At 33.2% G+C, this 23086-nt stretch overlaps 2 protein-coding genes across 3 annotated transcripts in view; one reads left to right on the forward strand and one right to left on the reverse strand.

Annotated features, from left to right (window-relative positions):
• The window catches only part of LOC123705171 (prion-like-(Q/N-rich) domain-bearing protein 25), a 31512-nt gene extending 13900 nt beyond the window's left edge, over positions 1-17612 (forward strand). The window contains exons 2-8 of the mRNA XM_045653836.1: positions 6802-6898; positions 13205-13339; positions 14279-14416; positions 14793-14922; positions 15376-15512; positions 16048-16244; positions 17048-17612. Coding sequence (XP_045509792.1) covers positions 6826-6898; positions 13205-13339; positions 14279-14416; positions 14793-14922; positions 15376-15512; positions 16048-16244; positions 17048-17209 — 972 coding nt within the window. The 5' untranslated portion in view covers positions 6802-6825 and the 3' untranslated portion in view covers positions 17210-17612. The remainder of the gene's footprint in view (positions 1-6801; positions 6899-13204; positions 13340-14278; positions 14417-14792; positions 14923-15375; positions 15513-16047; positions 16245-17047) is intronic.
• Positions 17613-17859: 247 nt separating this feature from the next.
• Positions 17860-22149, reverse strand: LOC123705128 (tyramine receptor 1-like). 2 transcript variants are annotated; one of them, XM_045653770.1, is made up of 8 exons: positions 22050-22149; positions 20884-21111; positions 20337-20604; positions 20039-20180; positions 19768-19850; positions 18972-19061; positions 18620-18723; positions 17860-18145 (listed from the first exon to the last, which is right to left on the reverse strand). In XM_045653770.1, coding segments are annotated over exons 1-8 (1179 nt in total). In that variant the 5' UTR covers positions 22051-22149; the 3' UTR covers positions 17860-17882. The 2 variants fall into 2 exon arrangements, with proteins under 2 accessions (XP_045509726.1, XP_045509734.1); XM_045653778.1 differs by having other exon boundaries at positions 20884-21116; positions 22050-22142.
• Positions 22150-23086: the final 937 nt, after the last annotated feature.

A 23086-nucleotide genomic window follows, 5' to 3' on the forward strand; every position in this document is an offset into this window, starting at 1 on the left:
ATTGGATATCAGAAGAAGGGCAAATACAGGGTCTTTCACACAGTCTCGAACTAGTTGTGCCCCGAGGTTTTACCCGCATTGCTCCGCTCCTGTTGTTCTTAGCGTGATGATATATATAGCTTTCCTCGATAAATGGGCTATCTAACGCCGAAATATTTTTTTTTCAATCGGACCAGTAGTTCCTGAGATTAGCGCGTTCAAACAAACAAACTCTTTAGCTTTATATAATATTAAAATAAAAAGTATAGATTTTCCGTTCCCTACATATTAAAATTGTTATCAATGTAAACTAATCTGATCATTTGTACAATGTACATTCCGTATAATTTTGTCAAATAAAATAACATTAGTATGAAAAACAATGTGAATTTTATTAAATCTGACCCATACGTCACCGTCACGGTGTGTGGATGGGAACAAAGCTATTGTTTATATTCTCTCGTTGGACCCTAGGGCCTAGGGTCATCAGAACTTTATGGTCCAGCGGTCTAGGGTTTGAACCTGGTCTGGATTTTTTAAAAGGATATATACTATTTTTAATGCGATATAATAATACAGTGATTATTGATATTATGTCGTATTAAACACGATAATAAGTATATAAAATTTATTCCCATGGTGTTCGTTCATTTTATCACTTCACCAAATTTCATTCATAGATGAGCTGTTTTTGTGTGAAAGACTAACAAACATTTTTACATACTTGCGCATGTTAGAAGGACAATATTAGTATAGTATTTGTGGCTGTATATTTTTCTATTTGTGAATTACAACTAGAAAAATTTACACTTTAAAACTCTGTAGTGGCAACCCTATACAAAATGAACTAGCAAGTGCAGATGACATGTGCATCCAAATTGAATGTCCATTGTTTATTGTGAATCTCTGTTTACGTCATTCAATAGATTGTATTACATACCTTTTCGCTTCCCACTTTAAAGAGCTTTTTATTTTTTTTGTAAAAAAAACTTCATTCAAATTTAAATTATATGAATTTCCAAGATCTAGTTAAAAATTATAGATGTTGTAATTACATTATCATGTGACTAATACATTCTACTCAATGATTGGGTGTGCTAATTTAAATAATTATTATTATTTATTTTTTATTTTTATTAAAAAGGTATAGGATTTATTGTGATTAATAATAAATTGAGCGATATCTATACAATTATTTAAACAAAAAATAAATGTGTGTGCTCTTATTATGAACTACAGGGTTACTTGTAAAACACCAGCAACCTCGCAGGACAAGATAGCTAACATCATAAGTAACAAGTAACAACATTTGTTCTACGACCTTTGGCATAACGCAATAAATTATTTTTAAACGATTTTTTAAACTTTTATTGTACTCTCCTAACATTTGTAAGTCTATGTTCTATTCATTATTGGATGGACGACGCGACGCCCCCTTCCCCCTCTCGTTCGCTTCATGTTAACGTAATTTTTGGCAGGCGTAGAGTTTATAATATTCAAATGGAAAATTAAATGAATATTTATTTTTGTATGAAAATAAAATCTAACAAATTATCAAAAGTCGTAGAACAAAATATGTTGTTGCTTATGATGTTAGCTATCTTGTCCTGCGAGGTTGCTGGTGTTTTACAAGTAACCCTGTATATTGTGTTCTCGATAATGTTACGTTTAGCGACTTACATTACACTAACATTATTTAGGTACTTGTTTTAATTAAAAAACGTTATTGATTCGTAAATATTGACATTATACAAATTGTAGAATATGTACTTTGTTTTTCTGTCGTTATATTTTGATGGATCTGCATGATAACATTTTTTTAACCGACTTCAATAAAACGAGGAGGTTATCAATTCGGCCGGTATATTTTTTTTTAATAATTTTTTTAAAGAAAACATCTAGGTAATACTGTTCAAACCAAAATAATATCAATTAAATAAAATTACCAACAATATTAATTATTATGATCGATTTTAAACTGGTTTGATATTGCATTTCACAAATTTTAAAGTGGATTGATATTGCAATTTATGTTTACTTTCAAGTTACTTCTGCAATGATTACATTGAGGACTCATTATTTCGCTTCAATGACCATTAACCTGATTATTATTTTACGAATGCAACCAAGTGCAGTGGCGTAGCTATCATATGGCCAGGTGGTGCAGTGCACCAGGGCCCCGGAGCTCAAGGGGCCCACAAACCTCAGGTTTGAAAAAAAATTTTTTTAATATATTTTTTTTAAATCAAAAAATAATCTTGTGAGCAGGCTCGAGCCTCAAGTCTCGAGCCTGCTCACAACTTTTTAATGAAACTTTCATTCGCTCTTGCCTTGCATGAGTTCTCATTTATGATATTTGTGGCGATGATGTTTACAACTTTCTGGGGTCTGGGACGTACTACAATAGTTGACGCTAGGTGTGTCGCTGACTGTTGTAATTCGTAATTCCCTACTACCAGCCTTATTTCATCAAGTATCACCACTAATGCTATGATTTCTATTCCGCACATCCATCCATCTGGCACCAAATTCTGCTAGAACTCATTTTCGCTAAAAAAATTTCCGATGACAAAATATGTATTCGATACCGGTTGCAGTACAACGGTAACCGTATAATCTATGGGCGTATTCAGAAAGAAAGCTTGAAACTTGTAAGCGCTTATCGGCGCTTGTCAATGCTGGTTCGTTCTACACAAAGGAAGCAGGTTGAAGCAGACCAAAACAAATTTTATATGGCAGCCACCAGCATTGTTGAAGCTTGTCGGAACTTGTCGGCGCCGATCAGCGCTTATAGGCGCATGTTCATATATTTTCCTGCGCAGGTTACCAGCGCTGACAAGCGCCGATAAGCGCTTATAAGCGCTTATAAGTTTCAAGCTTTCTTTCTGAATACGCCCTATGATAGCTCTCAACATGATCGACAACATAAAATAAACAACGTTATTCTAAACTCAAATTGACAAATGAGCTACTTAACGGAAAAAAAGAAACAGTAATAATCTCAGTGTAAACAACGGGGTACCCGTTGCAATAGAAAATGTGGCGGCATTGGATTTGAGTGAAATTATAGACGAATTCGCAAAAATTAAAGCGCGCAAGAGAAGCGAATTGGGCGGAGAATTCTGTTAAAAATCGTTTTTTCCATTAATTAATCTCATCTGTATAATAAATATTCTATATTGTCATGTGCGTCGTTGTTTATCTATTCCCTTTTTCTTCTATTAAACACATGGAGAGTCTAAAGGTGCGTATAAATTAAGCGCGGCAGCCGCGCGAGCCAATGTTCGACCAGAGTTGACGATCATTTGCTGCGCGAGCCAATATGTAGATATATTTTAAGTTGAACGTAGTTGCCGCGCGCGGCAGGCGATCCATCACGAACATCTCTTCTGTAGGACGCCAAAAGTATAGTCATTTTCTTTTTCAAGTCAGGAATAGGTATATCTATTTTTTTACTGATTTCTACCCACGCATCATACCTTACCGATTTATTGTGGTATTGGGAGGAAATCTGTTCCACAAAAATTCATCAGCGCCATACAATTGTATTAGTAAACGGCATTTTTCGTTGTCTATTTTTACGTATACGCCGCGCGAGCCGAATCACCAAAATTACAAAACGTCCACACGGCGCGCGAGCGAACGACTGAAGCTCCTTTGATGCGGTCTCAAAAACCGACAGAGAGCGGATCGCCCCGCGGCACGTTCGAGCGCGGCAATGTTCGCGTCGCCGCGCGCGGCGATCCCGTCTACATAGTGCGCGGCCGCCGCGCGCGCCAATGTTCGATGGTTTGCCGCGCTTAATCTATACGCGGCTTTATAAAGACGACGTATGGATTTAGCCTACTAGAGATAAGTTCACTTACTGTTTTCTATTCTTATTCTTATCAATAATTTTGAAGGCAAATATAAGTTCAAACTACGCGGAAAGAGGGGAGGAGGAGGGCCCGATTCTTTCCCTATGCACCAGGGCCCTTGTCCCCCAAGCTACGCCACTGACCAAGTGTATGACGATTGTTGTGAAAGATTAGTGATACCTACTCGATAATTCGAATGAAGTGGCCAAATTAAATTATGCTATTATTTACCTACCTTTGTATTGTTGTTATTTTGATATTCGTTTTTATAGCGTTCAAATCAAATATAATATAATACGTATACTATACTAGTTCAAATCCTTTGTAATAAGATTATTTTAAAGAATAGAAAATAGATCGATCACCCACATGCGTCCATTGTGTATCGTTCCCTTTAATAATGCAATATAAAATTAAAGTAGGCAATGTATGATTTCTACTTATATAATAAGTAAATAGAGTAATGCCATTAGTAATCTTTGGATAAATCATGTAACATAATGCGTACTAATTAATCCGATATAATATTATAATATACTTACTACTAGGTAGGCGGTAGCGTAATATCAAGCGTACCAACCTATACACCTAAGAAAATATAAGCAATAGGTAGTCTTGTTATGTTGGATTTACGGGATAATCTCTGGTAGATAATATTGAATGGTTTTTAGTAAACATTATTATTTATTGAGAACAAATAACCTTTCCAAAATATTTCGGTTTCTTTGTAAAATCTGAGTTACAATTAGTATTTGTTAAGTTTTAAATATAGTTTAAAATTAAATTGGTAAATTCGCCTATAACCTTCCTCGATAAACGAAAGAATTTTTCAAATCGGATCATGTAGTTCCTGAGATTAGCGCGTTCAAACAAACAAAATCTCCAGCTTTATAATTTGAGTATAGATTCAATTCTTTTTCCGGGATATTGTACTGATCTGAAACTCTATATGTTTTTTGTTATATAATATTCAAATTCATATTCTTGTTGATCTTTTGAATTTCTAGGCTCTAAATCATAATATACGATGGTCTATTTGTATCAAATGTTTTGTAATACTCGCCAATGGTCGAGTCACGATACTTCGTGATACAAATTCTTTCTTATTGTAATAATTTGTTTCTTGCATTGTATAACCTAGGGCTGTCCAAAGTATGAAATATTATTCTCATATTCGGAAATCTTTGAAGGTCGTTCACATAAAAATCATTGCTAATTTCAACTAAAATTATCAATCATATGAATAAGAAGTATTATCTACTGCTACATGACTCATTTTGAAAAATGTAATAATTGTTAATGTAAATAGTGCAATTACAAAATAAAATCTAGTAAGGTACACATAAGCGTATCTATATAACCTTGATATAACCTATTAAAAGAAAAATAATCATTGTATTTCCATTTAAACTTTTTAGTGACAGCCCTGGCAGTCCCGGGATGAATTAATGAACTATTGTGTTAAGATGCAATGGGAGAAAGCTGCTTGATGTCTTTATGTAGAGATCTGTATTTCTGTCTAAACTTCAACAGTTAACAGTTTAGTGTTTTTTTTTTTATATTTAATTTCTTCATCAACCTAGTCTGTCTTATACCGTTGTTAAAAAATACCGTGTTATAAAAATCTACACTAATACTATAAAGGGGAAACTAGCTTATAAGTGTTTTAGTATCCCTTTTCCAAATACTATTATTTGGGAAATGAGATTGAGTTTCATTCTTTATTGAATTTCTTTACATGTGAATAAATGGCATTTTTCATATCAGGATTACATAGTTAATTTTATAAAAATGGTTCAAACTCGTTACTTGTATTTTTACCCTAAGTAATGGTTAAATAATAGATACTTGGTAACGCTTAGTTTAACCCAAATATCGACAGTTAAGTACAACTTGTGAACTTTTCTCTAACTGTAAGGGCTGTTTCACACCGACACTCTCTGTAACTTGTAGCCTGTAGGTAGTTATAATTTTTTTTAGAATCAGTAATTTTGTTAGTTTGTGTCTAAAACTTCTTTACCTATTATATATAAATATTTGTAATAATAAGAATTTAAATTTTTATAAGCTCGATAAAAGTCCCATGCGGTGTCATTTTATTGGTCTACAAAGTGCCCAGTATTTAATTAATTAACAAATAATGAATATGTGAGTATTCGCAAAAATATCATATCCATTTTTACCATTATATTAGTTTATTTTTATTATACATTTTATTATACACCATAAAAAGTGATAGCTAAAGAGATATTTTTATCCTTTCTTTTTACTTAATAAATATAAATCAAGCTCTTTACAATGTTGTAACTTGTACTGTGTGGAAGGGCTCTAATATCTGTAACGCAACAGTAAATTTCGTGTGAAATCACTCTGTGTGGTCGTTGGAGCGAAACATTAGTATGAATTTTGGGTTATTACAGCTTCTTTGTATTTGATTGGATCTTTCTAGAGTATATTAGAAAATCGATTGAATCATAAAATAATACTAGAGTGAATGCTGCGACATTTTTTAGTATTTAAACTTTAAGGAATATAGCTACGTACTCAAAAAATGAAGCATATAAATTTTTAATTTATGTGTATTTAGTCCTACCTGTATTTGAATTTATTTGAAAACAGCCTACATGTAAATATTTTTTCTTACCAAGATTTTTTTTGGCAAACGTGCGTCATAATAGTCGTTATTAAAAGGCTCTTAGTAAAGTATAGAAATGTTTAAGTATTTTTCTCTTTTAAATGTTTTTATTTTCTTCTCAAATCACAATAAACCAAAGCATTACAATGTTTCAAATTAAAGTAAACATCAATCCAATTTTAACATGTTAAGAACTGGACCAACATCTCCAACTGATGCTGCGATCCCCTCCAGCCCTTTGTCTCGTGACCCGTGTTTTTCCTATCACAATTAATCAAAAGATAACGCTATCTTATCTGTATGCGATGTTTTAATTATATTATTCTCTAGACGTGAATCGCGCGCGCTGGTGACATGAAAGGTTACATACTGGCCCTCTTGGGCTTCGCGGTTTTGGACCTTGGACTCGCGCAGGGGCCGGAGAAACGTAAGTTTTTTTTTAATTTTTTGTTTTTTTTTTTGGTTGTGTTGAGTGCCAGGTTTGAATGGTGTTGTGTGATTTGGTAATTACGTTATGTAAGGGGATTTTTTTGTGATTTTTTGAAGTTTTTTTTTAAGATTTGATGGGTAGTTTTCAATAGTTATTAATACGTAACTGTTTGAGATGTGGGTGTGTAAAAGTTGTGTATTTTGGGTATGTGTTTAATTTATTTTTAATTATTGTAACTATTTAGAACTTGGACATTTTTCGGTATGTATTAATTGTATGATTGTTTTATTTTTAACCCATTGAGCCCCAACTCCCAAGCCGCCCGATCGGTCCAATAGATTTTCTATTGTGTCTGTGGTTCCGGGGCCCGAGTTATTAATGTGTAGGTACTTCACTGTAGACCAATGTATATAAATGATTTCAAGACATTAGGTTACATAATAAGAATAGAAAAGTTGTTGCCTATTAGAACCTATAGACCGAATTTTAACTTATGTAATAAATATATAATATTTATTATTATCCATGCAAATATCTATTATTGTTGTCTAGGATTATATATATTAGGATTCGAAATACTGCATTTCAACAGAATGACAAACATTATTTGTCACTATTTGAGATGGAATTAATATATTTTTAATTTTATCAAACAGAGTAAACATAAATGTGTGCCAAAGGATTATATTCATATGAAAATCACGTCACTCTAAACATAATGAAGCCCTGATACAAATAGTTTCGAAATGTTTACTGTATTTCATAAAATATTTTGATAAAGTTTATCTTCGTAATACAATCTTGGCCTTAAGATTAAGGGGGTAGTTGTTCTATGTAACATCGAACAAAAATCGAGCCTACTTCTATTGTAGTAGAAAAGTGGATACTACAAGCTTCGTACGTTTTGTATTGAAGCAAGTTGTTAAGCTATTCTAAGTGAGAAAGGCAGGAAGATCGAATATCCGTGAAGATCAATCTGAAATCGCCCAAACACAAACAAGTACCTACTTATAGATTAACAAAAAACACGGAAATAGAGAAAACCGGACCAGTAGTTCTTGAGATTAGCGCGTTCAAACAAACTCTTCAGCTTTATAATGTTAGTATTAGATACTAAAGAATGAACATTTTTATTTCTATAAAATCAATAAACAGAATCTCTACTCTCAGTCTACAACCTAGAATGCAAATCTAAAATCAATCATAATATTGAATCATAGAAAAATATTACCGTTTTTATTGTTATTCTCAAGTAAATTACTTTTTATTACGGTTATAAATTCTTTTTACAACAGTATCGTTATTCGTTACTATATTTTATTTCACACTTATTTGATACGAAACAGATTTAATTAAATCTATGAAATATCGTTAACTGAAACTACTGAGTTTATTATCATAAAATAATATGCTTTTCAATAAGTTCTCAACACAAGAACAATCTGGAACTCCATTAATAATTTTACTTATTTTTTCAACGTCGTTTTTTTGTAAATAAACTCAAATATAAATTAAGATTAAAAAGTTTTTTTTACGTTTATGGATATTATTTTCAATTCAATATTTATTTTAAACTAGCTGTGCCCCGCGGTTTCACCTGCATTGCTCCACTCCTGTTGGTCTTAGCGCGATGATATACCTAACCTAACCTAACACCGAAAGAATTTTTCAAATCGTCCTGAGATTAGCGCGTTCGGGTGAACCTTAAGTTCACCCCCGCGTCCGCGTTAAAATGTAGAAGCCCTTCTGGCTAACATTGAGAGACACCACACAAAAAAAAGAAAAAAAACCGAAATAATTTTTCAAATCATAATATTAGTATAGATGGGCTCTAGTTATCAATGGACAAACATACAAAACACAAAAGATTGCACAAATAACTTTGCAAACGTAATTTGATAATTTGGTAATAGTATACCCGTTCATACATTTGCTTACATCACCTTTCACGGATGATTAACTCAATTAAAAACGATACAGCCATTCCGCGTATACATGAGATATTACCTGTGGATATTACATAAGGACGTCACGCTTTCATTGTTATAAAATGTAACTTAATTAAACTAAAGGTATCAATTTTAGATACTATTATATTCCGACATCTGGCATTTTTGTAATTTTAATTATATACCAATTAATAAAGGGGAATTTAAATTTTTAATAACAAATAGGAGCTTAATACCTACTATAGTGCAACGATAAAGGCCCGACCTCATCTGCTTATTGGATGAAAAATATTTATTCCAATAAAATAAAATATATGTAGTTTTGTTCTATAGTAAATCATTGAAGAATTTTAAAATTAGAATATTTTAAAAAGAGTTATTTTAAAGCAGAGCTTTGGATGGAGATACATACTTTTAACGATAACAACTTTATAAACGTATTTTCCATCTAAATTATTAAAATTTAATAACATTTAATACAATGAAAATGAAAAAAAAAATGAAAAATATATTTATTTATAAACCAAATGTTTTTTACACAGCTGATACACTTAGTTTGACGTTGCTCGCTTTACACATATTGGCTTAATCATGTTTATTAAAAAGGATTCCCTATAGCACCCACACTAGGCAAGCCTGTATCGTGGGCACTGAGACGATTTTACCAAAAAAACAGAATTAGATGTCCTCGGTATGATCAACGCTTATAATAATACGTACAAAAGCATTTTATCACTTATAAGCTAGGTACAGAATTATAAATATGGAAAATACTAAAAAGTATTTTTTTTAGTATTTTCCATATTTATTATATTTATATTTATTACAATATTTGTATAATAAGACAGTAGTCCATTTCGTTATATGTATTTATTTATTTAATTACCTATGTCCTATACTATTTTCTAAATGAGAAGAAAAAAATCATAGACAAATCAGAATTAATTCTTCTTCTAACTAGAGACATCATAAAAATGTTGTTTACACATCATTTATGGTGTTTGTTCATATTGACTAACAAGAATCTCATCAAAGTGGGTCACGCCGTTCGTGATAACCGTATCAAGACAGTGTCACCTTAAATTTATTTTAATTTTGTCTTAAATGGCTATTAGTTGGTAATTAGTATGTTAAAACTGTTTCCTTTGAAAAACATGTTTATGTCATGAATCATGTTATATTAATGTACCTAAGTAAATACCTATATGTACTTAGATTACATAATAAATTATTTCGAATAGATTTATACTATAAGGGCCGATTTTTCTATCCTTGGTTAAAATTTATCCGTCCAATAAAGTATTGCACGAACATTTTAAAATGTCACCTATAAACTGTGAAATACGGACAATTAGAATACATTTTTGAAATACGTTATTCTGTGAATTAGTTTTAACCAAGGATTGAAAAATCAGCCCTAATTCAAATAAAAATAATGAAACAGCCTTTTTTACCAGATACATCTCTTCAGATGCATTGATTTATTAGGGCACTGTGGTCCTAATTAAATTTGGTTTAGTTCGGAAAATTTTACGGCTGTTTTAAGTTTTTTCTTAAAAAAATACTTATTTTAAACTAGCTTTCCACCCGCGGCTTCGCTCGCGTTTTGAAAGAAAAACCCGCATAGTTCCCGTTCCCGTGGGATTTCCGGGATGAAACCTATCCTAAGTGTTAATCCAAGTTACCCTCTATATGTGTGCTAAATTTCATTGTAATCGGTTCAGTAGTATTTGCGTGAAAGAGTAACAAACACACACACACACACACATCCTCAAAAACTTTCGCATTTATAATATTAGTAGGATCCTTGCCAATAAATTACAAACATACATAAACTCGTTCTTTTTATAATTAAGAAGTTACCACTAAATTTTATGTCCATTAAATTCTTCTCAACACTTAATTAAGTGTTAAAAAGTGTCACAAATGTAAATATAACTGTTAATTAATAGCGTCCACAATGTCATGAAGCTTTCTACAAACACATAAATCTCAATGCACCGCTATTCTGTGCAATTTGCCAATTTATTGCTTCGATACGTAAATTACTAAATTAGTAACTAGTTCAATGATTTGAATTTTATTATTTCGTTCTGTTAATGCATGCATAAATAACTTGGAATAAAATGAAAACCACTTTACTTAACACTATGTTTGAATAAATATAAATACATCAAATGGCAAGGATAATTACTAAGTAATTATGAAGAGTATTTTTCGAAATAAGTATTATTTAATAAAAACAACAATACACTTAAAAGAATTAATTTTTATTTTAATAATTTTTAGTGTATTTTTCAACACGAATCAAACGAGCCCAAACTCGATAAAGTTGAGTCAATATATTACTGAGTTCCTATGGCCACCTTTCGATTCCATCATCAAATCAGCTCTATGTCATTATAATGTTTCATCGCTATCCAATTTATATACGTATACAAAATTTCAGCTCAATCGGTTACCGGGAAGTGTATCAAAGTTACTTGCAACATTTACAAATACAGACAAAAATGCTCATAAAATAAAATTACTGGGCCTATAATAAAAAAAATTTAGGGGCCCATTTTAACACCATCCCGCATCGAACAAAGAATCACGTAAATCGGTTCAGAAACCTCGGAGTAATCGGTGTACATAGATTTAAAAAAAATACCGGCCGAATTTATAACCTCCTCCTTTTTTTGAAGTCGGTTAAAAAGAATACGACACATAACATACATTAAAAAAGCACATCAAACCAAATCCTTATAGTTAATGTTCTTAACAAAGATCCGATTTATACATAATTTACTTATTCATAAAACAACATTATTACAGGCAATAAAAGGCAAAGGACAACCTTCATAAGGTTTGCCTACAAAATAAAAGGCAGTACACACTGTGAAATAAAAACGCCAAAGTTTGCACATGTCTCTGCAATACAGATTGTGTGTAAACAGTCTTATCTATTATAATAGTACTATGGCTGATAACAATACAGTTACTACCGGGTTTATTTTTGATTTGATGATAGCGAATTTTTCCATGATAATTATTTTCTTTGTTAAATTTTTTAGCATGTCATGACTATCATGTCATGGCATAATTCTTATGAACAAGAAAAGTAATATTGGTTAGAGAATAGTAAATGTTATGTGTGATATGTGTACTTAACGTAATTAATATTTCATATTATATTGTGTTATTCTTATATACTATATGTATGTGCAAAAAATTCAGTCGAGATATAGATTTATATTATACTCTCTTTAAGTAACTGTTTTGTGAGTGTATGTGTGTGTGTGTGTGTGTGTGTGTGTGTGTGTGTGTGTGTGTGTGTGTGTGTGTGTGTGTGTGTGTGTGTGTGTGTGTGTGTGTGTGTGTGTGTGTGTGTGTGTGTGTGTGAATATATGCGAAAAATGTCCCAATTTGTTTATTTACTTACCCCACTGGGTTATCTAAACGAATTCATTTCTTATCAACAAATATGATAATGCAATAAAGTCTAAAAAATTTATGGTACTTTAACATGATTGAAATTTTTAAAATAAAAAAAACCTGCATAGTGCGAGTTGGCCTCGCACACGAAGGGTTCCGTAATAGGGGGAATCCCTTAATTTAATTTTTTATTTTTAATATTTGTTGTTAACTATAGCGGCAACGTCAATACGAAACGAACCGACAGACGGAGAGCGGATACTTAGTAAAAGAGTCCCGTTTTATCCTTTGGGTACGGTCACAGAAATATATATACTCAGGGTACGGTACACTAAAAATATTGCATTTAGAGTGATTGGATTATCTAGATTTCAGTATGAATGTATTCTAAATAGAAAGTTGATAAAAACCACCAATTAAATTACATAACTTGTTACATTGTGTGAAAATCACTCTCATAGAGGTCGCAAAGACAATCATACAAGGTAATGAAAGTAACAATGTGCTATGAAATGAATGAATGGTGAATCAATCAGAAAATAATAAGATATATATTACTAAATGCTTGATATTCTTTATAATACTCAGATACGAAAAGACGAACGTACTTAAAACAAAAAAAAAAACAAAAAAACTACTGCGCTCTTGTTTTGGCTCCTAAATTACTGGCAAAGATCACTTTACATTATGAATGTGTCTATTCATTTTTATCTCTACATCTAATGAGGTAAAGGTAATGTCTCTTTTTAACGAAGCTAATCTCAAGAACTTCGATATTTTTTATGTTAAATAGCTAAATAGTCAGCTAGGAAGGATTCATTGTATGACCGAACATCAAAAAATCGGAAAAATCTTTGTGAGAGCCGACGAAGTAACATGAGTCAGTTAATAATAATACAATTATTTAATTAAAGTAACAGAAATATTCTCTCCCCAGGGAGGACTGGAAATGTCTGCAACACGGACATCCAGTGTCCAGACAATGCTTTCTGCAAACAGAGCAGCTACTGCGTCTGCAAGGATGGCTTCGTGTACGCGGCTGTTAATAGCACGCATAAGGGGTGCTTGAAAGGTAAGGATTTGGCTTTTTTATTAGGAGAATTTAGGAGTAGGAAGAGATTTTTAAATCTGGCCAAGAAATTGCGACTATTGTAGTTTTTGTAGTAGTGTAGAGATGCTGTGAACAGCTAAATTTATGTCGGATTTATTCTAGTCTTTACATTTTAAATGCGATCTTAATAGACTTTTAATAATTATAAATTATTCATTTTAACATCTATCATGCTACATTATTCAAAGTCTTTCTTTTTCTACCTCGTTTTATATTTGACTAGCTTCCGCCCGCGATTCCGTCCGCGCGGGTGTCGGTCTTCGCGTGGATGGTTTATTTCTCCATTTTGAGTAACTCTGACCATGACATCTTATAAATATCTATTGGACCCAAATACGGCTAGGCCTATAATAATACGCAACGTGTGTTCACGGTTCTACAGAACAACGTCTATGGATAAAACTGAAAAATTAAAATTAATTTTTTTCTACGTATTTTTCCAGGATAAAAAGTATCCTATTTTACGCCCAGGATAATAAGGTATAATTATACCAAGTTTCATCGAAATCGAACCGTTAGTTTTCACGTGATGCCTGAACATACAGACAGACAGACAGACAGACAGACAGATAGACAAAAATTTTTTTAATCACATATTTGGGTTTGGTATCGATCCAGTAACACCCCCTGGTATTTATTTTTTCAATATTTTCAATGTACAGAATTGACCCTTCTACAGATTTATTATATGTATAGATTTTATATTTTAGGGCTTTATTAAAGGAGCTTTTATTAACGTAAAATGCAGCACACTTTCATCTTGAAACTTCTTTACTTCTTCCTCTATTCCCTAAAGAAATTTTATCGAAACTACTTCGTCATCAAATATCTTGCACTACGATATTGGTTCACTAACAATAATACTTTTAAGCTTATTATACAACATTCTATTATTTCCAGAGGCACGCAACGGCGAGGCATGTGTACAGCACATCCAATGCCACTCCACGATGGGGGTACACTCCGAGTGCGTAGACGGCACGTGCGCGTGCGCAACCGGCGCTCATCTTGAAACCGACAGATGCTATGAAAGCGCTGGTATGTACAGACCTACACACACTCACGTACACAGAATATTACATACACACACGTATGTGCTTCTAACACACACGAAGACAGACAACAGAGATGTCCAAGGAACAGAAATGTAATAGGAGTTTGAAGCCCAGTAAATTGTTCGACCTTGAAATACCGTACAAGTAGTGTCTTTTAAATTGCGTTTTGTGTAGTGCAATATAAGCGTTCTATTGTTTGAATTAGCTTAATACATATAATAAGCTACATCTAGCACGTGAGATCCATCATTATTTGCAAAACAATCACAATAATTTGCAAAACTTTCAACGTTACAAATAACTTTAATTGACAATATTGACGTCATATGAACCTTGATCCACAAATTTTCCAATTTCAGTGGTCGGTGAGCGCTGTGTGGTAGATCAGAACTGTTATCTTGGTGAGCCAGGACCGGAGCGACAGGCCTTTTGCGTGCGAGGGTATTGTACTTGCCAGCTGCAGTTCAGTCCAAGGGATAATGGGACTAGGTGAGTAGTTAATAGAGTTGAGTTTTGAATGATAAACTCAAAGGTTAGAAGTATTTTAAAAGGTATCATGAGTCCAAGGGACGCTGCGCCCTAATAAGAATGGATGGTAGTCACTTATTAGAAAGTAATTACATTGAACTGTAGATTTGATTTTATGATAGAAAACAAACACCAAAAACACACGTTTAGGCAACTCTAGGGCTATTCTAAGCAAGTTTTACCCAGATAGGCATCACATCACATTAACCTGTTTGGCTTATTGAAGATGGCTTATTCGATTGAACAGTCAAATATGACAAAATGTTTCAGAAGGATTAGGTTCTGATAACGTTTCCTAAATATAAGACATTGGCATAACCTTTTGTCCGTGGAAATTGGGCTTAGAAGTCCTTTCGGCTTAAACATTATTATCTAAAAAGCAGTTCATTTGACATCTCAATCCTTTTTCCACAGATGTGTCCGAGATGCCCTTCTAGGCGAACAGTGTGAGGACAACCTTCAATGCGCAGGGCCAGGCCTTGAGTGTCGCGGCACTTGCCGGTGTAGAGACAACTGGGTCGCGCAGGAGGACATCAACGCGTGTGTGGAGTGTGAGTTTTTTAATGTTTAGTGTGAGTTTTTTAATGTTTAGTGTGAGTGTGAGTTTTTTAAAGTTTAATGTGAGTGGTCGTGGGCAACTCTGTGAGACAACTTGCAGTGTCAGACATTTACCCATGTGTGGAGTGTGAGTTTTTTAATGTTTAGTGTGTGAGTGGTCGTGGGCAACTCTGTGAGACAACCTGCAGTGCCAGACATTTACTCATGTGTGGAGTGTGAGTTGTTTAGTGTTTATTATTTAGTTTGTTTTGTCCTTCTAATAATTCGCTTATAACCCTACAAAGCCCTTATGTGACATTCAATGTACGAATTTGTGCTCATGCAGCGAAAGTGAACACACTTGTGAATTTGCATATTGGTGTGACCGTTATTAGAAATTAACAATAAAACTTGACCAAATAAATATACGTTTTGTTTGCAAATTATATCTACATCTTGCTAACTAGATAATATTTCCCTACAAATCATCAAGTTTTTTCATAAAAATGATGATTTTTAGTTTTTACACGTATATTTGTCTGTCTACAGCCGCGAAACAGCTAAACGACGCGTGCCAATACGACGTGCAATGTGACGCTCTATCCGGCGTGCCGGAAGCTCGATCAACCGGCGCTGCATTATGTTTGGGAGGTGCCTGCGCTTGCGCATATAACGCAAGGCCTGTGGGCAAACCTGCGCATTGTTGGCATACTAGACGACCCGGACAGGAGTGTGTTAGGGATGAGGTGAGAAAAAAAAAGGAAAAAAAATGTGTTTTTGGTAAATTTGCGGGTAGATAGAAATGAGGTAGGAGGTAGGTTTCTTTTAGTATAACCGCACAGGGATATGTGACTGTGAGAATATGGTCGGAGTATTTATGTCGTTCTACTTGCGCGGCGTGCTGTACGGGTGGTGCTTGCGCTTGCGCATATAACGCGAAACCTGTTTTCAATTCTGTCGGTAGGTTGGGTATTAGGACTGAGGTAGATGTCGTTTTTTTTAATGATTGCGTTGATAGATTTTATGATTTGGGATATAATTAATCGTGAATTGTTGTATGATACTTGGTGTGCAGTGTCTGGAATTAATTAGTTTGATGGAATAGACATAATATTGTGTAAGATTTTGGAAATGTAAAAAATAAAAAACAGATTTCAATTTCTAAAAATTTATTTCTACATTTCAATATAAATAACTTAAAATAACATTATATTAAAATTAAATATTAAACTTACTTTACAATTTATTAAAGCTAAGAAAGTTAGAATTTTTTGCTTACTTAGATATTTTATACAACATTCTATGTATTTACAATAAACATGACTGAATACTCTATCACAAATTACAATTATCACACTATAAACGATTACAATTCTATAAAGCTTTAAACATTTAAATGGTTAGATCATAAAATAATCATAAATAACATGCTACAGGATCAAAACTCTTCATCAAATACTATCCGCTGATCATTACTTACTTAGTAAATCTAATATATATTTTCCTGATAAACCTACTAAACAATATAATTAACATAATCTGTTTCCAGGAATGTGTATCCGAAGAAGACGAGCCAGGTTATTGCCTAGCTGGTAGATGTACTTGCAAAACTTGTTCACCTGACGCCAACGACTTCGGTGGAGCGAGCACTTTATCCCCCCCGCCAATATACATCGCCGCCATCTTGTGCGCCGCCATCTTGAGACACTAGCCGCCATCTTGCGGAACTGTCAAAGTGACATTGCAAATGTCATTCGTGTTCGGATACGTGTAATGAAATAATACCAGTGTTGGTAGTTATAATAATTCTGAATTGTTATTTTTTTTATTGTGCAAACATGTTTTTCATTCGGCCTTTGCGCAGTTAGAAGCTAGTTGTTGATTATGGATGTTGTTAGTTTCAAAGTTTATTATAAGTTGTAAATAATATAAAATGTTGACTAATGGTTGTTGTTATGTATTGTAAGTCGAGATTATAACAGTTCTTCCGATAATGCAGTATTTTTCGAGTGCAATTTTACGATGTTGAAAACAATATATTAATCCTGGGTAGATGAAACCAAAGAGAATGTACACAATCGAACGAGTGTAAATAAAGTATTTATTTTATTGAATAAATTGTTTTATTTACATCTTAAGTAATTTATAGACTTCAAAAAGAGATTATAAATTGGACATGTGTGTATTTAAAGTATTTAATTCTTAAGAAATGGAAAAAATGTTAACATCAATTAATTCCATTAACAACTGCATGTTCCTGAATCTTAATATATATAAATCTCCTGTCACAATGTTTGTCCTCAATGGACCACTTAACCGATTATAATAAAATTCGCACACCATGTGCAGTTCGATCCAACTTGAGAGATAGGATAGTTTAAATCTCAAATCGTTTTAGAGAAAGCGGGCGAAGCCGCGGGCGGTAAGCTAGTATAATTTAAAATACACATACAAACACAATTACCATCACTCCGTTTCTCCCTATACGTCATGGCCATATCATTCGAACTGGTACAAGATGCTTGGAAGGCTCTCCTCACACTGGGGGATGCTGCGGAGTACACCAGAGGGTTCAACGCTGAGTTCAGGTAGCCCAGCCATGTGCACCACTGCCAGGTTGTATCCCAGACACAGTCGAACAGGGAATCTGGTGAAATAAAGAAATATTTATAATTTGTAGGTTTGAAAGATAGATAGGTAGAAAGTAGATAGGGTGTTTACTTCGAAAAAAAAAGATCCATGTTATATATAAATTATGGCATACAAAATTTTGAATCAACTTTGTTTCGTAAGGTAGATAATATTATGAGGAAATAATATTGTAATACTGTGGTGGTATTGTGTATATTTTAAGTTCAAAGACGTTCAATGTATATTTTAATGTTCAATGAACGAAAAAATAGCTCAGTACTGGTGATAGTAAAAAAATGCATAAAGTATGTGAAATTTGTGTTATGAAAATGACGCATTCTGACAATCACAGGAAGTCGGAAACGTAGCGTTAACGTAACGTTTTTATTACGTAGCGTACCTAATTTCTGTCGTCACTCATCACTGACATGCTATTGGACCCAATAGATTTTAACGACGGGTTTAATATAATTGTATAAAAATGACGTACCTACAGGCAACATGACAAAAAATGGTGTCCAGCACACTAAGAACAGCCCCATCAGCTTGATAATGGTGCGAGTGGCGCGGCGCTGACGGGACATGAACCCACGACTGCAAATATTAACGTTATTACATACACACGAATTTATTCCCAAAGTAACTTAGGTATATGGTATACATAAACAAATTTCCTAATACCATAAAAATTTAGATACGCTAAATGTGTTTTTGTAATATTTTTTTGTGTAGATAAATTGTTTGAGAGACTGTACTTAAACTCTAAAAATATAAAGGTAAGCGTAGTACCTAGTAATACAGGTACATAATAATATTATACATAGAAAAATAAATTAACTCACAAGGCACGAGGTGATTTCAATGGTGACGGAATAGGAATTCTCTTCGATGTTCCTGGAATATTTAATTTGCGCCCTTTTGGTGTTGAATATCTAAAAATATCAAAATTAAAATAGGATAAAAATAATACTCCATTCCAGTAATACGTAAGCTCCTTATTCGCGCTGTTTAGACCAGAGCCGATAATTTTTGAAACAAAAAAAAAATCGCAGTAGGATGAATGAGAAAAGGAGGAAAATATGATATGTAAGGAAAAATAAATTACGGTCAATCCGAGTTCTGGAAGTGAGAGATATAGAATTTGTATTTACAAATTCCTTATTCACGGTTTCTTTATTCGCGGCACATTTACGGAACATAATATACCTAGCCCGCGAATAATCTTTTACATCATAAAAAATCACACTAACTATACATATATTTCTATAAATATATTTTTTTATTCTTATTCTTCTATTGTTTTCTTGCTGTCCTTTTAACTTTTAAGTACTTCTTATCTTTATGATGACCTATCGAACGACGAACATGGCTGCCACATACGCTCCGATACACCTGACAGGTCCACCTGTACAGATATACCTGCGCAGGTACAGTGTGTGGGAGTAGACCTGTATAGTTTTTTGAACCTGTACAGGCGATCGGAGCAAGATTGAAATAATCTTTCGAGTGTCACGGTACGGTATACCTGAACGCCCACACACACTTCAGCCTTCAGGTGATCTGTGTAGACATACCTTTACGGTAAACTGTAGCGTATATGACTTAAATTAGTCATATAATCTTGTTTCATTTATTTACCTTGGCACTTCATTAGAATTAAGATCCTGAGTAGATTCAGGGACCGGAGCAGGATTGTTGCCAGGTTTGTTCGGTGTTTGAGTCTGTAAAATACAGTGCGCTTATCATAATAATTATAACACTAAAACAACAAAATTCTATATATTTAGGTAATCTTTAATAAAAATATTATTCCGTGTCATTCCTGAGAATAAAGTATGTATTGTTTTTTAGTTTTTATTACGATAAAGACGTATGGATGAGTATTTTAATAGAACTATATAGGTAATACCTGTATATTAGTGTTCGGTGATCGACCTCTATGCACGCGTATGGGAGGCGGGGCAGCCAGTGCACGAAGTATATATCCATACATTACTATCATCATGCCCGCTGGCAGGTAGAACGAGAACGATATACTGAAAAACACGTAGCTGGAAAAGGACAAAATATTTCGGTTTTAACCATTATAATACAATAACTATTAGATGATGAGAATGACTAGCAACATGAAAGGTAAGATAAGACTGAATTTTTTATATTTATAGGTAAGTACATAAATCTTAAGGATTATACACATATACACATACCCAATATTAGTGTTAACAGTACATGCTTTAGCCATTTCTCCCGGATGAAAGTGTCGTGGTGAAGGAATAAACGCAGTTGGCAGCGCCACCGCACTGGCAATCGGCCAGACGGCATAGGCGAGCAGTCTGGCCCTCTCGCCGCGTCTGGCACGAGCGAGCGGTGCTGTAATGCCAGACCAACGTTCCCAGCCGAGCACACAGAGGGACAGGATGGACGCAGTGCAGCATAACACGTCCATTGTGCTCCAGAACGCGCAAACCATGCGGGCTGAAACATATTTTATTCAGTGTAGTTACGTTACATGTAGTTGACAAAGACAGCATTAATTCAATGTTTCATACGAATGTAATAACTTCAATAAAATTAAACTATTCTTATGTCATGAGAAACTATGCACTATTTCTTATGCGATGAGCCAGACGGAATAGGCAAAAATTCTGGTAACCTCGCCGCCATCATCAACGTTTTATGTCTAAAGACATTTATTCCTCACTAACGATAGCTTTCATTCTAAACACAAATATTAACTGCAATAAAAGCACTCACGCAAATGAAACACAAACAGCTCCCTAGCCGCCGCAATGGGCAGCACCACCAGACCCACCAAAAGGTCTGCTACCACCAGACTGGTCAGCGGGAAGTGTGTGGGAGACCGCTTCACCTTGCACAACGCTATCACCACTGAGAGATTCCCGATCACGGTTGCCACGGTGATGATGGCCATGACCGTAGCGAACACCCACCATCCTGTTGTTACTTCGCCTCGTGGGTGCACTGTTCTGTCAGAGTCGGTTAAGTTGTGTAGCGAAGAAAATTTGGACCATTTGCGTATTACCTAATTAGGTAAGTTTTAATTACAAGTTCAAAAATATTATTCAACAAGTACCTAAGTAACTCCATGATTTCGTTCATGTGTCAATTATTGATTTTATACTTATTTTATATGATGTGAGTAAATCTGTTTTCAATAACAAATTACAAACCTATTATTGTATTATTTTAATACTTTAAAAACATAGTGGCTTTTTTCATTATAAGTTTAATCAGAAGAAAGAAAAGAAAAAGTTAAGCTTTTTTATAGTTTCACTTGATGCGATGAAAGTAAGCCCATAATAGTAAGTTGGGAGTAAGTTGTAAGATTTCATCTATGTACAACTGTATTAAAGTCTACACATAAATAAGCCAAATTTAATATTCTTTCATATATATATCATGTACTAGCGGTCCGCCCCGGCTTCGCCCGTGGTACATATTAACGTTTTCTCTACATAAGAACCATCCTCGTACTTGAAGGAATATAATAAAAAAAGAATTATCGAAATCGGTTCAGCCGTTCTCGAGTTATGCGCTTACCAACACATTTTGCGATTCATTTTTATCATCAATTGAATTATTCAGTATTTTGTATAGGTAGTTTCTGTGAGGTATCACAGAACAAAACGGAGATGTAAGAACTAAGATGAAAGTATTCTCTGCATAGTATATTATTGTTTTTAAGTACCCTTTTGACCACCATAATCAAATAGGATATTTATTTACGCTATGTTTATGTTAATGATGAGACGCTTTATAAATGTCTGCATTCATACAAATAACTTTTTAACACTATCAAACCTTCATTGTTAATATTCAAGAAATCAAAACACTTTCCGTCGTACTTATTCCATTAAAAACAATAAAATTAAAAATAATAGTAATATATATTTACTTACTTTATAAAAGTACAAATTTATATAAAGCATTTATCATAAACTATTAATTCATTTCACATAATAAACCGTTTATTAATCAGTCATTTGATTACATTGAAACAACTATTTTATTTGTAGAGGGTATCTTCAAGTTTTAGTGACATTTGCATAGAATTCAAATGCAAATGTAAAAACGTATACGCCATACACCTACGTCTTATTCAGTAATTTAATTGATTATATTCAGGGATAATATTCAGGGTGTTTTTCTTTATCAAATACACAAAGCAATAAAATCCATATTTTTGTTTGTCACACAATAATAATAATTTTCGTTAATATATTAATGTGTATTTAAAATAAAAAATAAGATTAGGTACTATAGATGGAGCGCCATCTATAGTACCTAATCTTATTTTTTATTTATAGACAATTTATCTGGCTTATTTAATTATAGACAATTTATTGAAATGAGCGCATTTCAATAAATTGTCTATGACTGAGTATAAAAAATAGTTACTTAAAAATGCCACAATTTAATATCCAACCTCTATTGATGTAATACTTTCACATCTTATTTCAAAATCGTTCCAAATTATTTGCGAATCACAGCTTATGAACACAAAAAATAAACTCTTGGAATAGGTATCATACTGTATTTCATTTATTGTAAAAACTTTGATAGGGGGTTATAAAGTAAAACAACGTTATAAAATTTATTCCTTTATTGTCAGTTACGGGGAAAATATTTAAAAATCTATTCTCCTCACATATTAAACTCTTACAAAGAAATGCATTCCATAAAAATAATGATAAAATTTATTTACAGGCGACTTAAAACTATCACTATATCTGTAATTTGATACAATACTTGAAGGCACAGATTTGAAGATCATGCAAGATACATTATATATTATTGTGCCCGATTTACAATTAAGAACCTTCCGTAAAAACGGTCGGTTTTACAATTTATTTAAATATTTCATTTTACATATTTAAACAAACACATTTCATTGTTTATTTGTGTATAACTGTAATTTAAACAAGCTTTTTTTTAT

The sequence above is a fragment of the Colias croceus genome, chromosome 2 (genome assembly GCF_905220415.1).
Source record: "Colias croceus chromosome 2, ilColCroc2.1".
NCBI lineage: Eukaryota > Metazoa > Arthropoda > Insecta > Lepidoptera > Pieridae > Colias > Colias croceus.